Source organism: Pollachius pollachius, assembly GCF_949987615.1.
Source record: "Pollachius pollachius genome assembly, chromosome: 13".
NCBI classification, from domain to species: Eukaryota; Metazoa; Chordata; class Actinopteri; order Gadiformes; family Gadidae; genus Pollachius; species Pollachius pollachius.
The window spans coordinates 14,129,923-14,146,783 of record NC_136946.1 but is presented as its reverse complement, the minus strand read 5'-3'; the positions used below and the strand labels follow the sequence as shown (position 1 = coordinate 14,146,783).

Sequence of the window (16,861 nt, the reverse complement as noted above, 5' to 3'; positions counted from 1 at the left end):
CTGTGTATCGGTGTGTTTGTGTGTATATTTGTGTGTCTGCGCAGGCGCATGTGTTTGTGTGTGTCTGTGTGTGTGTATCTGTGTGTCTGTGCGGGTGAGTGTGTCTGTGTGTGTAGGCCCCTCATGAGTTGGACCAGCCAGTGTGATGGTGTAGCAAGGGAGAGACCCTGAAGGTTGAGGAGGTAGGAGGAGGAGGGATTCCCTCAGGTATGCATTCAACCGGTTCCTTGGTATGATGGAGAGATCTCAAACATCGGAGGAGAGAGAAACCACACGAGGTATTCCCTGATCTGATGACATCACTAGGTCTTATCTACTTATCACTCTCTGTTTCACAGGAAATGTTAACAGTCACACGTAACCATTTGGGTTGGCATTCCCTCTCGATACCAAGGAGCAAGATGGATAGTCTGATGACCCAGACCTTCTACCTTGAGAAAACACCAACAGGGTTACTCTTTGGGTTTCTTAAGGGCCCTTGAGGGGCCCTTTTAAAAGTATGCTGAGAGTGCAGGTTGACTAATCTGGTAATGATAAGGCTGTAGGCACTTGGATGAATCTCGCAATTTCATCACTTTTTGTAAGTTGTAAGAATGTAATGTAAATAGTATTATTATTTTTGGCGAGAGAAACACAAAGAAAGGAAACTCCATCTGTACAGAAAGCTCTTCTTACTGTGTACGTTACTCTGTCTGTCTGACTGACTGACTGACTGACTGTCTTGTGTGTCAATCTGAATGATAGACAGTCAAAGAGGTAGAGCATGTTGCCATAAAACTACAATGTATGGTCACAAGTGGACTGAAACACACAGCATAGGCCAGGAAGCCCAGGTATCCGAATAAAACGCCGGGCGAAGCAGCTGATGAAACTGGCGCCAGGCCAGACAGGTCCCCCCTCCCCAAGTTATGTGTGCTTACGTCAACTACAATTGCACACAGACGTTTTAGGGACCAGTTTCTCATTCTTGCCTCAGTTTCTTCTCAAACAACAACTGGGCATATAACTTCAAACTTCTAAGTTGAGTTTCAAAGATTGGACAAGCTTTGGTTGGAACTGATGGGCATCCATTAGCAATTACTATGACCAAAATAGATAAATATTCATTCATTAGTAGACTAATGAAAATTTGGGTAATTTATAAAAAATCTGAAAACATTCTTGTCCTTTGGTTTTGTTGGGTAGGTTGTATTATTGACACAATAGATCTATTGTTGAAAAAACACTTGTATCACAAGAGATGCGCGCTCCCATGGGTTACGTTGCTAAGTTACCATAAGTCCCACCCACCTGTAAGATAGATTTACCTGAGACACATGATGACACGATTTCCTCCAATCAGAGACAGGTGTTCCCGATGCGAGTTTCGGAGGCGGAAACCTTTAGGTCGAGTCGAAGAAAGACGCTCCTTATATATCTGCCAATTCTGATTCACGAAGCCTAAACTTCGCAAGGAATAACTGAAACCGAGTAAAGATTATTAATTTAGATTATACCATCTGGGAGAGCCCTACTAATCAGACTTTCCGTGCGTAAAATGTAAACTATTATTCTATGGCTCTGTTAGGGATTTTTTCTTAGTTTGTTTTAAGTAGGCAATTTTTGCACTAACGAAGTAGGCCTGCTGCGTTTTGACACATGGAATCGTCGGGCTTCGACAACGCTCATTTTGCACATTGAATTTTGTTTTTTTATAGGATATCAACTCTTTTTGCAGAAGCGACAAGTCAGGTAAGTTTTTGGAGCGTGGATTGTGCTCGTTTTTCAGCCATGAATCACTGCTTGTTGCCCTTCTGTCCTCCCAACTGATTAAACCAGTTTTACAGAGAAGCTAAACTTGGTTACACTGGTTATGCATGGTGTATCATACTTGTATCATTACTGCAATAATCACATCGTGAAATTCTTTCGTATGATGACAAGTGCATACAATTGTGACAGATTCATAAACACATGAGTTTGTGTTTATACTCGTAAAAATGGCCACAACCTCATAAAAACAAGCACGTTAATAGACAAAAACAGTAAGTGCAGTGAGGAGTGATGAGGACAAGTTGGTGGCTGTTGCAAAACACGCAGGAAAACAGATGTCATCAAGCAAACAGTGAGCCTTTTGAGTGTCTTAGTTCACCGTGTACAAGATAGAACAGTAATTAAAAATAGATATAGGCCTAAAGTAAAAAAGCTAAGAAAAAAATGTTTTTATAGTATTGGCCGACTATGGATGGTGCAGCTACATCCCAGACAGGGCATGTGGGAAAAGTGTTGTTTGTTAAAATGCCACGAAGTTGACTCGAGCCTCTAACTGCAGTGGCTCCTGAGACACCATGTCAGAGAGACAACCATGGTGGAAGTCCTTCCTGGGGATCCGGAAGACCCCCGGCCAGAAGGATATGACCCTCGAACCAGACTTCGACCCTTTCAAAACTGAGAGAGCGGCCAAAGACGCAAAGGCTCCGGGTCCCAAGGCCTCGTCGCAGACCCAGCCGGGGAATAAGGAGTCTAGCAGGGACACCGATGACGAGACCTACGACGACTCCCGCATGGACTCCGTCTTCAACGAACAGACTTGCCGCAGGAACATGAGGGTGTCGCGGTCAGGCCGCTTCAAGGAGAAGCGGAGGGTGCGCTCGACCCTGCCCATCGAGGAGCAGCAGCAGCAGGACAAGAACGGCGCCAGGATGTAGGACCGGCGGTGACCATGACGACGACAATGATGATGATGACGACGGCAATAATGATGATAAGGTGAAAGAAAAACCTAACAAAATGCAATCGATCAAAGGCTGAGTGATTGGTTGGCCTGCACATGAAGACGTGATGCACAGCAGACTGTGATGATGGTGATGGTGAAGAGATGAAGAAGACTTTGCAGGCCATTGTGGAAGGAAAGAGAGCAGCGAGTGCATGTGTAAATTGAAGGAAAGATCTATAAAATATATTATAAATATTTGGAAATACTATATGGGGTTATTTTTGCATAGGCTATTTTTGTTGGGCGCCACTGTAAAATAACAAAAACACATAAATAGTAAATAGATTTATTTTGTCCAGTGTTCTGCTAATGGATATTGAACCATGAAAAAGGAATAGCATAATGGATGTTTAAAGAGATTAAGGACAGGTTAGAAATGAATGCATTAAGCACTTCAGAGCCCTGACAGGTACCACGTCCCCCCCCTGGGACTCACTTTGGGCTATTTACTGTTTCGTTTGGGGACATATCAGCCTTTTCTATTGCAACTACGTGTAAAATGATGAAGGATTGTGTGTTTATTTTGATTCTTTGATGCTTCCTGAAGTACCGTAATCACTGAACAAAATTCGGTCAGATGACTTTTTAGGGTGGCTTTTGAGGTCCACCAAATGGTGAAAGTTCAGCCGATTGTAGCAGTTGACTCTTAAGTTATAGCGCTGTAAAGCACATGATTATCTGTAGAAGCAGCTTTATTGTGAAAATCGTGCAATGTTCCTCAGCAGCTTTTAAATGCATTTAGCATCGTTTTTGCACAGTGATTCAGTGCCATTTAAAACAATTCAAATGTATATTTTATACTGCTAGCTATACCATAATTGAAGGATTAAGCAATATACGTTTATACATTTTTCCCAAAGCCAATACATTTGAAGTTAGAGCTGAGAAGTGCCATAATAGACTTTGTCATCCAAGCAGCTTGAAGAAATGTTGGTTTGGGTATTTGTGATAAGTTTATTGGTACTTACACAACTGTATTCTGAACCACACCCATGATCAATTAATGAAGGCAAAACTTAATAAATAAATAAATTTGTATTTTATACTGTGTGTGTGTGTGTGTGTGTGTGTGTGTGTGTGTGTGTGTGTGTGTGTGTGTGTGTGTGTGTGTGTGTTGTGCATTTAAGACATAGATAGAGTGAAGAGTACCAGTACATTATAAGTTAAAACAAAGCTTTGAGGAAAACATGTGTGGATATGTGTGTATGTTTCTTGATATGCATATGTATGTTTATATCATTGTGTAAGTTTATGTTTATATTACAATCCAAATCACAATCCACCACAAATATACAAACACAGAATAGAATAACTGAGTCATAATATATGACGGAGAGAAAGGAACGATCCCAATTTAGGAATCCAATCACTTCTGAGGAACCAGTTACAATGTAGAAAGACAAAGACATAGGCTCGGTCTCCAATGGGCACGTCCAGCCCAGGGCAACTTGATCCTGTTCTGTCATTCCGGGGGAGAGCCTGCTTGTGTCACCACATTCTTCTCTCTTTGTTGAGGTGTATGTGTGTGTATGTGTGGGTGTGTGTTTCACTTTCATGTTTTTTTTAAGACAGGCTATTATGCTCCAATGTGACGCATAGCTTGCCCGATTGTCAGACTGTCTATTTTACCTGATACGTATACTATAATGGTTACCCAACAGTGTCTGACAGGTATTTAGTGTACTGTTCATACCTTTTGAGTCCCGCACCTCTGAATTACAGGAGGGGTTGACGAGGAGTGTAACGCCAGTCTTCACCACTAGAGGGTAAACACGATGCACAGTGATTCTAGAAAAGGATCAGAATAAAATAGAATCCGAACAGAATGGAGCAATCTATAATAGAAAAATAATGACACACTTGGTTTGTACACACAATGAATTGCTATAACTTGGCTTCTATTTATTTTTGTAAAATAAATTAAGCAATAGGCCTAGGCTATAGTATAATACACTGTTATAAATGCAGTAGACTACTCGAATAAGTCAAACTAATTTACTCTGAGACAAATTATTTGAACTTCCATATTAAACACCAATGCAGGCCTAGTCATTAAAAAAAAAGCTAGCGCATCCTTTCTTCAATTTGATTGGTCGGGACTTGAGCGTGAACTCTGAGGTGTGGCCTCGAGCTGACCGCCTCCGAGCTCTGCAGCGCTCGGGGATATACCATGGACCTATTCAAGAGGTGAATAACAGAACACTGAATACTGCAATCATTGACACGTTAACAACAATTTATATTACACACATAAAACATTGCAATCGTTATTCTTTTTTGAGATCCGTAGTCATAATTTGTGCTATTCTGATGCATAACTGGAATTACAACTTTTAAACAACTTTCTGCCGATACAGAGGTCAGAGGAGTAGCCTAAATTTATAATATCGGCTGAAAAGGCTTTTTAACTTACCGAATACACCTATCCTCTGCCCCTCCTCATGGAGGTGCACGCTTGACTGAAAATAACCCGAGCAGCTGTCCTCCTACCGCTCCCGGGTGCAGACTCAGCCCAGCCTCTATCTGGGCCATATCCACAACACACGTTTGGAGTTCGGTTATTTTCCATAAGGTAAGCAACAACTTTAAAACCAAAGGCCTTTATACGACACCATATGCGAGTTGTAAATTCATCTAACAGGTGGCTGGCTACCGGCTAGCGTAATGCTTTCTTGACATTCTTCTTGTGTTAAAATAACTTCTGAAAGGACAACATCGGTGTTTCTCTCGCTTATACAGTCGGTCCAAGGACTCTCATTAACGGATGGTTAAGTGTGCCTGGCTTCTTTTTGTGAAAGTGTTTTATATATATACATATATATATATATATATATATATATACTTTTTATTTTTTTACAGTAGACACGAAGTTCAATCAAAAGTGATTATTTGCATATACATATGTGTGCGTGTGTGGGTGTCTGCATAAGCTATAAGCAGGGCTGTGGTGTTTAATAAACTTCATTTAATACCCACAAGTATTACACAACACATATTTAATGCACATTTCAAACCAAGCACCTGTCAGCCAACTGTTGACCAGTAGCCACAGTTTGACACAGATATGAAGATGGAAATAGCTATGGCGAGACAGCTTGCCAATTGAATACAGGGCAACCAGATCCCCTTCTCCCCCCTTCGTCACTATACTATCTCTCTGTCTGTCTGTCTGTCTGTCTTTTTCAAACACATTCTCAAACACACAGGAACAAAAAGTCACAAAGAAGGAAGCTAGAGATGAAAGTGAGTTAACATTAGCCCAATTCGCGGGGACTGGCTGGAACCACAATGAAACAAACACAACAAATGAATGTAACCTGCTTCTTTAATCGTCCCATTTCATTAAAGTTCTGCAGGGGCTGGCATCCACAGATTCCAGAGCATATTAGAAGTGGGCAGGCTTCAGACCTCAGGCTCTCCACTCCCTCACTCCTACACAGAAAGCCCCTCAAGAATTCATCGTGTTGTGAATGGGCGGAGGTCATTCTCTCGTTCTTTGCAACGTCTCACTCAGACAATGCAGACAATGCAGACAAGGCTCTTATTTGATATTATGGTTATTAGCTTATATATGTAGCCATGTGTCATGTACGTAATATCATATGCCGCCACAGGTGATGTTAATTCCTTATGATCCACATAGTACAGTGACTGAGCCTGTGCTTTATCTGCAGTCTGCCGGCACTTCCCAAAGTATTTTCTTATGTTGTTTTCCCGTTCACTTCGTACATAATGGCAGTTAAGGCCTTTCCTTGCTAAAGAGGGCCTTTCTCTAGACACAACGCAAACCATTGTTCCTCTCCACCCACCCAGCCACTGGACGTAGTATGTGTGTGTGTGTGTGTGTGTGTGTGTGTGTGTGTGTGTGTGTGTGTGTGTGTGTGTGTGTGTGTGTGTGTGTGTGTGTGTGAATGCATGTGTGTATATGTGGAGGGTGGAGAATAGGGAATGGGGTTCTTGGATTTCCCTAGAGAGGAAGGAGTTCTCTCACTGTATCCTGTTTGCGACATCAGCGGTGAAATATCTTCCTGTATAGGGGGGGAAAGAGGGAAAGAGAAGAGAGAGAGGGGAAAAGAGAGAGAGAGAGAGAGAGCGAGAGAGAGAGAGAGAGAGAGAGAGAGAGAAATAGTTATAGAGAGAGAGGAGAAAGTTTGCCTATACTTTACATATGCATTTTGAGGCATTTGTGTATTTATCCACTTTCTCAATCAAGTGTTGTTAGGGTTTTATGGAAAACTACTTAGCAGTAAATGCTACAAGGCTAAATAAGCCTACATTAAGTTTGAAATGCTAATTATTTGCACTTTGCCTTTAACTTGAATGTATTGTCGTAGTGATGTTGAAGAGGTACTTGAACGTTGAGAATATCAAATATTTGAACACTTGAAAGCGAACGGTGTGCTAATACTCAATATTTTATCCTTAACCTGCTGTGGGAGTGTGTGTGGACGATGGGTGGTTCAAGCAGCCTCACCTGGCCGAGTCTGATTGACACTCAGGAAGAGTTCTCCTACATGGCAACATGGAGCACCAGACCATGTTGCCATGTGGGATATCTTTTGGTGAGTGTGTGTGTGTTGAGGTGGCTGGTTTAACCTATGCACACTGGTAACTCAATGTGCACCAGCGGTGCAGCCTTACCACGCCCAGGAGTCCAATCAGACTCGGCCAGGTGAGGCTGCCTTAACCATCATCTACACACACTCCGACAACCGCTACGACTAATGTTGTTTGGGTTACAGTAAGCGTGTGTTTTTTACCCCCCATCAAGGTACCTGAGGGGAAGGCATGTCTCCCCCAGCTCCTCCCCCACCTCCCCCGGCTCCTCCCCCACCTCCCCCGGCACCTCCTCCGCCACCCCCACTCTTCGTCGCAGCTCCTCTGCAGGTAAAACCTCAGGCCGCAGCCCTCCATTATGTTCAGATATTGAACCTCATGAAGCGTTCCACTGAGGGTTCAACCGTGGCTTTGCCCTGTCAGCACTGTACCGAGGCGGCTCATTAAACTCGTTAGTGTTCTTCAACCTGTGGCCTAATTGGTGACCTGGTTTAATTTGTGAACAACAGGTGGTTGGATCCAAATCCTGGGGCGGACATTTGCTTGCTCAACATTGAGTTTCCTCATCCATGCCACTTACCTTTAATTAGAATAGGAAATTGGTGTATTCATCTCTTACTCTCTCTCTCTCTCTCGCTCTCTCTCTCTCTCTCTCTCTCTCTCTCTCTCTCTCTCTCTCTCTCTTCTCCCTCTTCCTCCCTCCCCTTTGGGCTTTAAGTCAGATTCTATTTGTCTGCCACACAATCTGATGCCATTCTACACGCATCATGCTCATTGGCTTTCAACCTGCAGGCTATCTGCATTATTGATCAGAGGTACAGTTACACACACACACACACACACACACACACACACACACACACACACACACACACACACACACAGATGGTGGGTGGTCAGATGACAGTAAAGTGTCCTGTTGCATCCCTAGCTCACATTGCTCTAATGTTAAATAAATCGCGTGGGCTCCGGACAGCCACAGAGCAATTCAAAGGGAAGGAGAGGCAGGAATAGATCTAAAGTAAACCTGTGGACACGTCAAATGCCTCTCCCAAGTATTGTTTCTATAAAAAGCAGCCACTCCTCCTCACCAACACTCACGCCTCTCTCTCTATCTCTGTTACTCTCTCTCTCCCTCTTTCTCCCTCTCTCTCTCTATTTCATTTCAGTAAGGCTATTTTGATTACTCTATACAGGACATATACAAAAGGGGTTGCTAAAGCATTTGAACATTGCAGCACATTCATTAATAATATTAAAATGAACGATAATATTGTCTTTATTTGTTTTTTATTCAACCTTATTTAACCAGTCCTTAAGAACAATTACCTATTTACAATGGCAACCTGGCAAATTTTATAATCTCTCTCTCTCTCTCTCTCTCACCCCTTCTCCCTCTCTCTCCCTCTGAGACAGCCTCGACGCTCCTCGGACCCTCCCAGGTCCCAGTCGAGCTGTGGGGGGGGGGGCAGGGGTGCCTTGTTGGCGGACATCCAGAAAGGAGCCAGACTCAGGAGGGTCACACAGGTCAACGACCGCAGTGAGCCCATGGTCGACAGTAAGGGAGAGCCATGTCCTACACACAAACATACACATGCATGCATTCAGGCACACACACACCCACACACACACAGGCGCGCACACACAGTGACATACAGCCGCAGGATTAGTATGTTTAAACACACAGACGCACATGACAATCGCCCAATAAACGGAAACACGTACGCAGACAGAGTCCGTCCCAGACAGTCAATGAGCACCACGTGAATCTGTTGTCACTGGGAGTCATTGTCTCATGGGAGAGAGGTGAGGCGAGGTAAGAGAATTTGAGAGAGAGACAGAGGGGGAGAGGGAGGGAATGAGAGACAGAGAGGGGGAGAGAGAGAGAGAGACGGACAGTGTAACAGAGGGTGTTTGTTTAGTGAGCTAAAAACAGGGAGGAGCAGGGGCAGTGAAAGAGGAGAAGAATCGTCCGCTATAGGCAAGCGTGACATTAGAGGAACGAGAGAGGAGAAGAGTGAAAGGAGAGGAATGAAAAGAGAGGGGAAATGCAAAGGAAAGATTACAATACTGAAACAAATTATGTATTGCTGTATCATGTTTATTTTGTAGTGTGAAGAGTATCCTTTGGTTCTATATTTGAAATAATTGTAATGGAAAATTAAATTTTCACATTCAATTTCTCTAACTGCCATTTGGTGCCTTTTCGCTGACACCCTTGGGGTGATCAAGGGTCAAAGGGTCCAACTGAGACGTCACCACTACGTCTCCCCACATTGCAATTGTCAATGATCAAATTCATTAATGTTTACCTAAAGAGTTTCCTGTATTCTCATCAAGTAGAATAATGTATTTGGGGATCCCTGCGCCCTTGTGCCCGGTTTACCCCAGGCCCAAAGGTTAACGTTAGATTACTAGGAAAAGGTAGGGTGGCTCGACAGTGCAAGGAATAGAAGACAGCTTACATGATGAAGGGGAAACAACCTATGGATTTTCCAATCCCACGTCGTGCGGGGGGCAGAGCTGTTCTCAGTGTTTGCGAGACCTGTGCTACTGTGTATTAGCCAATGCATTGGACTTCTCCTTGCAAAGCTAATAGAGACCCAGGGTGAACTCCCATCGTAGGCCTCCCATTATTCTATGTTTGTTGTATGGTATTGTATGTTTATTGCTCAAATAAATTAGCCTAATTGTTATAAGTTCGGATGAATCTTTAGTCTTAAAGAGTTTAGACGGAAACGGAAACGGTGAAAATTCCCGACCTCACTTATTATGTACTATTTGAATACACACACTCGTCTGGTCTATGTTATATTTATAACCAAAGAACAGTGGTGGTCAAAACCTTGCTGAGGCATTAACATCATCATGAGCAAGTACATTTTGAGGTTAATGTTTTAATAAAGAAGTCATTAAAATAGCCAGTTGATTATCCTTCATTTTCCATCCCATTCATGCTCATTAATATAATAATCGAATGTGTGTCTGTGTGTGTGTGGTGTCCTAACCCAGAGCCCAGCGGGGCAGATGTGTCCAGCGGTCCCTCCCTCGGGGGCCTCTTCGCCGGGGGGTTCCCCACACTCCGGCCCGTAGGACAGAAGGACGCGGTGAGGAGCCAAGGTGGGTACGGTGGACCCCTCCTCGGTGGTCCTCGACGCTGTGTTTGATCTCCCTCTTAATCGTGCGTGTGTGTGTGCGTGTGTGCGTGCGTGTGTGCGTGCGTGCGCGTTGTCTCCAGTGTCTCGGTCCAGCTCGTCGGTGACCCCCAGACCCGTGTGGAACCAGCCCCCGCCCGGCGAGTCCAGCACCGACCCAGCGCCCAACCTCCAGCCAACGGAGGGAGGAGCTGCCATTCCCGCCCAGCAGCGGCCGACAGGCTCCTCCCCCCCGGCGCCCCCGCTACAACAGCCCCCCGCCCCGCTCCAGGACCGCCCCGCCAGCAGGCCACCGCCCGTCCCCACCTGTCCCCCCCCCGCCTCCGCCCCCCCAGGTCACCCGCCCCACCTGGCTGCCCGTGCAGCACCCCCACCACCACCACCCCCACCCCCACCCCCACCCCCACCCCCACCACCACCACCACCACCACCACCCCCACCACCCGCAGCCCCTCACTCCCCCTCCCCACCCCCCTCCCTCCGCACCGCCCTCCTCCAACCCCGACCGCTCCTCGGGGTGCTTCTACCCTCCGCCCGCCTGCCACGTCTCCCTGGGACCCCCGCCTCCCCCCCCCCTCCCGGCGTCCTTCGCGCCCAGCTGCCCCACCACGCTGCCCCCGGCCCCTCCCCAGGCCCCCCCCATGGCCCTGCGCCTCGGGGCTCCCCCTCTGCCCCCGCTGCCTCCGTCCTACCCCTGCACGGCCCCCACCCGGCGGCCTCCCGCGGTGCCCCGCGGCGCAGGTACGCCCCCCCGCCCACTCTGGTCCTCTGGTTCTGTAGAGCCCTCTGTCATGACTCGAGGGTCGCCCTCTGGGGACAGAGCCTCACCTTTAGGACGCGATCGCCCTTTGATCCACTCTGTTTAAAGTTATAGTGTACTACGGCTCATTCGTTTCACAGGTTTTACTGCCTTTCTTTTCCCGCTTGACTTATATAATAACCAAGTCTATTATGCGTTGAATATCACATTTGTATCTTCTTTCCTCTTGTTTCCTCTACGAAAGCGGCATGTCGTCGAATTCAAAGATGGGATTGTAGAGGACTTTGTCCATTTAACTTCTTTATTTGCATCCACGCTCTCAAACGTCCGTCTTAACTGTTAATCGGTTTACCTGAACGGTACCGTCTCTGACATTCCGCTGATGCTGTTCTTCCATGCTGTTCCCATGGCAACAGGTGTGAGTCGCTTGGCTCCTCCCCCCGCCCCGCCCACCAGGTCGCCCACCACAGAGCTGTCTGGCCGCATTCCACCGCCTCCTCCCTTCCTGCCCCCCGCAAGCCTCAGGAACGGACACCTGCACAGCCTTGGTGGGCCTGCGTGTGTGTGTGTGTGTGTGTGTGTGTGTGTGTGTGTGTGTGAGAGTGTGTGTGTGTGTGTGTGTGTGTGTGTGTGAAGCAACAGCGGTCGTAGTAGAGTATAGTAATCTCCCGTGTCTCAGGATGAAATACCTGTATGCTAGACGGGGTGGCGTCCTCTAATGGCATGGTCTCGCGTCGTACCGTTTCTAGACGACTTCGAGTCCAAGTTCCAGTTCCATCCGGTGGAAGACCTGCCCCCGCCTGAAGAGTTCAAGCCCTTCCTCCGCATCTACCCCAGCAAACAAAACAGAGGTTAGCCCCCCCCACCCCCAGTGTAGACCAGACCTGGTCCAGTCCGATCAATCTTCCACCAATACTAAAGTAGGGCGGTGCAATCCCTTTTACAATTTTTGCTGTACACCAAATACACCAAAATCTTTTTGGTGTATTTATTTTATTCACTAAATGTTTATTGAAATTGCAGAACAGATCAGCCGGATGCATATTTGATATATGATTACATATTTTTGATTTGTTCATTTTCTATTTATTTATTTTTTGGGTTTTTTTTAAGGGGGCATTTCAAAGTTCTCAGTAACAAAGGGTTTTTCTGGAGAGAAATGCTGAATAATTGCATCATGTTTTCAAACTCAAATTGTTTTTGAATAATCATGATTATGATTTTTTTTCCATAATCGATCTAATCCATTATTAGTGGAAGAGGTATACATTTTGTTCCAATCGCACCGTGTTCCTTCTCTACCTCGATCCCCCTGCAGAGAACCCCATGCCCCCTGGGATCCGAACCCAACTCAGATGAGACTCAACCTCACACCCTGCCTGATCCTCGGAAAACAGCAACAAACGACAGCCCCCCCAACTCATTCCATTCCTCCACGCGTCTTGGACTCTAATGACAGCATTTTTGTGGGGTGTGTAAGCAGGGGTGCGGCAGCATTGTCGCACAGTCTCACACGGTGTGCGTATGTTCTGTGGCTGTGTGTTTTATTAGGGTTCCCAAGGGCCGTGGAACTTGCCGGGCCCAACCCAGAATAATGTGACCTCTGACCTCTTCCACGTTGGAATGTTTCAAATGTGTGTGTGTGTGTGTCTGTTCTGTAGTTTCTTGCTCCTGTGTGTGTGTGTGTCCACATCTGTTTTTTTTTCATTTCCTTATTCAACAGATGCACATAGACCAGACGTATGCACACAGCGCAATCACAAAGTATCCTTTGGTTGCTAAAACAGACTAAAGGGAAGATATACTTTTTCCTTGATATGCAGGAAATTTGGATTGAGGGGTTACCTTATGAAAGCAATATGTTACCTCGATATACAGTGCTTCCAAAGGTAACCATAATACTCATAATGTTTGTAACAGAGTGACAATTGTATAATGTAAATCCTTTTCAAGAAACTTGTACAAGACAACAACATTTGTATTGTTATTAAACTCAAACCTGTTCACTTATGCTATGAAAGAGTCACTGCAATCTTGAGTAGCACGATACACAAGTACAGTTAAATAAGTCAACAGTGAAACACACAATCAGTTATCTATTATTATCTTGACTGTGATTCTGACACAATCCAATGGTGCTATACAACTTAAACTTTTATATTTTACTATAAGGTATCTCTTTAAGTAATCTGCTTACATGTTAACATATTTAGATTATCAGATCATAGTGTAAAGTGTATTGCGCAAAGGTGTTGGCAGGTAATAACCAACTCATTTATTGTGGTCCTATATTCTCAATAACATGTGAAGACAGTGTCATCTGCTGGTAGAAAGTGGGAGTTATTACAAATAAATAATTAATTTAAAATAATGACTTCATCCAAAGTGTAGTAATTTATTGGTCAGAAATATTATGAATTGTCTAGAGCAATCTAGAATATTTTAGTCGTTAGAAAGTTTGGTGGACCATCAAAGATGTTTTTGGTGTAACAAGGCATTTGGTCCATAGTATCAGAGATCACAGTTACTTGGAGCTCTTACAGTGTGTCAAGCATGGCTAGGAAAAGCATTGCACCTTGTACATGTATAATATTGTATGTGAAAAAATAAACTTTAACTTAAATTGTTTTACGACCAAAGATGTTTTGGGTTTTATAAAAATAACAATATTGCATGTTTACAATTCTGTTTCAGGTTTACCGAATGGATATTAAACAGTTCGAGAAACATCAATTCGATTTTTTCCTACACCAAATGCATGCTAAACAAGGACATGAACTGATGTTGCAATTATTTGACACCCATTTTCTTCAACAAAATCCACCCAAAGGCTCACAATCAGATGTTACAGCAAACACGAAAAACTGAGGTACAACACAGGAGTGAATCAGAGAACTACGGCATGGAATGTGTTTTAAAGTTCATCGTGCTTGTAGGTAAACTCTCGGGAGGATATGAAGCCATCCTTGTTCTCGTCCTCCTTGACGAAAATGTCCTCCACCATGCTCTCGTGGTGGGTGTCATTTGGGGGGTAGCCGTGGCGCTGGAACTCCTTGCGCAGGTATTCCTTCACCTGGGGAGTGGACCGATGTAGCGGGGGGGCCGGGGGATAAGAGTGTGCACTACCGTCAGGCCAGGGCTTGTCAGGCGATCCCAATGTTTGGTTTAAATTGTTTACGACCTACGTCTTTTTGCATCTGCTCCACACACACATTGTTTAACATCTATCTTAACCTAGCAGTGCAGCTTGATTCGAGAGATTACGGTCACACGAGAATCACACTGACCAGGCTTCAAGTTTAACCTCTGTTTGTGTCAAAACCAACCAGTGGTTCGGACCAATCAGCGTCCTATGAGGAACGACGTGATAGGCTGGGAGGGACAGATGTGATTGCTTTAAAAGACAAGCAGTCGAGACAACTAAACTATTCCTAGATCCAAGAAGCAAATACTGAAATCAAACTGCAACATTAAGCAGCAGATATTTTGTTATTTGTACTAGATAAGCTACTTAAATAATGAATCGATTAGAAAAATTGGATTCAATACATTTTCTACTCCATTTTGTGAAATTAACTCAACTCCACTGACGCTGTGTCCAAATGAAAGCCTGCCCTGTTCTGTTCCCCTCACCTCCTCCTTGGAGAGCTTCCAGTCGTCGTTGAGGTCCATCTCCTGGAAGGACTCGTGGGACCTGGGCCCGTTGCGGATCTCCATCACCTCGATGACGAAGGTCAGGGTGCTCTCAGGTGGGATCTTCCCTGAGTGTGGGGGCACGAGCGCGCGCGCACAGACACACACACACACACACACACACACACACACACACACACACAGAGTCAGATATCTATGGCATCTCTCCGAGTTTGCTTGCAATACATGACTTTTTATGGTCATATATCACAAGTGCTGTCATCATTATTTGGTATTGTACTGTATCAGTCAATACATTTCATGTTGCTTTGTGTTATGAAAGACAGTCAAGCAGAGAACAACAGACACATGTTAGTAGGGTTAAAGTGCGTTAAATTCTTACCACAAGAAACGCATGCATGAGGTACTGTTCACATGCTCCATAGTGAGAAAAGGTGACCACATAACAGCGTGGGTTCTAAGACCCTAGTCCATTGTTGAAGTCCTTTCATGCTATTCAAAAACAAGAGAGCTTAAACAGAGAATCAAGTGTGTTATGGATGCAGTTCACGCGCATTGTCTTAAAATAAAGGAGTGCCAATTTGCTAAATACAATACGTAGTCTACCTCTGCCCTCCTTTCCATAGGCGAGGGCCGGGGGCACGGTCAGTCGTCTCTTCTCTCCACTGCACATATCCTGCAGGCCTTTATCCCAACCCGTAATCACTTCTCGGATGCCCAGTGTGAACCACACTGCCTGCTTGTCCCCTTCAGTAAAACTTGAGGAAAAAACAAACATAGTTGCAGAGTTTGAGAGAAAGTTATATTTTTCTTTGCAAAAATGTAACACTATTGATTTTTTTCCTTGAGACCTTACCTTGAGTGAAACATTGTACCGTTTTGGAAATATCCCTCGTGATGCACTAGGAGAATGTCTCCATACTTTGATTTTCGATGACAGAGGAAAGGTCTGTGCAAAACCTCTATATTCACCTCGGCCTCGGGCAGTTTACCGCCGCGGACGGAGACCAAGAGAGAGGCACACAACCAACTCAGGACAGCCAGCAACATTGTGCAAGGTGAGCGCTCTGTTCCGTTTACCGAATAAATATTTTTTAGGGTTAAGACCTGATTTGCAACTTCATAGAACCAGTTGGCTCCATACGTGGCAGTGAAGTTTCATCATAGAAGTTGTTGCAGGAAGTGTTCGTGTGATTGGTTGAATTCTACACCCTTCCCCGATAACCACGCCCCCCACACACAGAGCGTCTTAGAATCACTGGAGGCTGCACATGAAATACACGTTAATCAAGTTTATTAGGAGTTCGCCAATTAGATTTTTTTTTTAAAACGGACATTCAGTTCCTAGACTAACGAATCTCCGTATTTCAGTATTTATTTATGTAAAAATCCAAACAGATACATACATACAAACATATATACACGCATGCTTGCCTAGTAATATGTCCTGTTTATCGTTCACAATTATAACAGTAATTTAAATAGGTCCATAAGTGAGTAAATGTTAGAACATTGCTTATATTCTTAATGCATACAGTTAATAGGAATATGCTGGGGTCCCCACATCACCACACATGCATTCACTGCTCCACTGCAGTTACACACATTTACAGTTAATCAATATATTATGTTTGATATCTAAATTGTTCAGATATAATCATATGTACACACCCCTGATTTGTATTCTCAGTGCACCATTTTACCACTGCTAACATCGTTGCCACTCAAAAATGCCACTAAAGATTCTGCCATTTACAATGGTGTCTTGCTACATATCTGTTATTTCTTCATCAAGCGCAACTTCAGTAACAGTCAGCCAGCCATTTGACATCTCGACCGGTTGCTATTAAAACCAAACCTTATTAAAAACATGTCAAACACAATCACCATGGTCATCATAACAGTGCTGCAGCCACCAGGAGGACTCCAAAGAGGTCAGTAATCAGGTACACTCCTTGGTCCTTAGTTAATTTCCCAGCC

General features: G+C 44.6%; 3 protein-coding genes across 3 annotated transcripts; 2 read left to right on the top strand and 1 right to left on the bottom strand.

Moving 5' to 3' along the window:
* Positions 1 to 1,410: 1,410 nt before the first annotated feature.
* LOC307084468 (uncharacterized protein) lies at positions 1,411 to 3,798 on the top strand. Its single transcript, XM_079748864.1, has 2 exons — positions 1,411 to 1,731; positions 2,312 to 3,798. The coding sequence occupies exon 2, from the start codon at positions 2,328 to 2,330 to the stop codon at positions 2,685 to 2,687; it is 360 nt and encodes a 119-aa protein (XP_079604990.1). The 5' UTR covers positions 1,411 to 1,731; positions 2,312 to 2,327; the 3' UTR covers positions 2,688 to 3,798.
* Positions 3,799 to 7,543: 3,745 nt separating this feature from the next.
* On the top strand, positions 7,544 to 12,947 carry LOC307084876 (WAS/WASL-interacting protein family member 3-like; the record flags this gene model as incomplete). The annotated part of the gene is given in 8 exon segments (XM_079749379.1): positions 7,544 to 7,654; positions 8,762 to 8,870; positions 10,325 to 10,432; positions 10,551 to 10,777; positions 10,779 to 11,208; positions 11,644 to 11,775; positions 11,977 to 12,078; positions 12,546 to 12,947. Coding segments are annotated over 8 exon segments (1,260 nt in total). The 3' UTR covers positions 12,587 to 12,947.
* A 661-nt stretch (positions 12,948 to 13,608) lies between these two features.
* On the bottom strand, positions 13,609 to 16,036 carry fkbp14 (FKBP prolyl isomerase 14). Its single transcript, XM_079748863.1, has 4 exons — positions 15,738 to 16,036; positions 15,488 to 15,639; positions 14,861 to 14,988; positions 13,609 to 14,300 (listed from the first exon to the last, which is right to left on the bottom strand). The coding sequence occupies exons 1-4, from the start codon at positions 15,929 to 15,931 to the stop codon at positions 14,142 to 14,144; spliced, it is 633 nt and encodes a 210-aa protein (XP_079604989.1). The 5' UTR covers positions 15,932 to 16,036; the 3' UTR covers positions 13,609 to 14,141.
* Between the last annotated feature and the right edge of the window lie 825 nt (positions 16,037 to 16,861).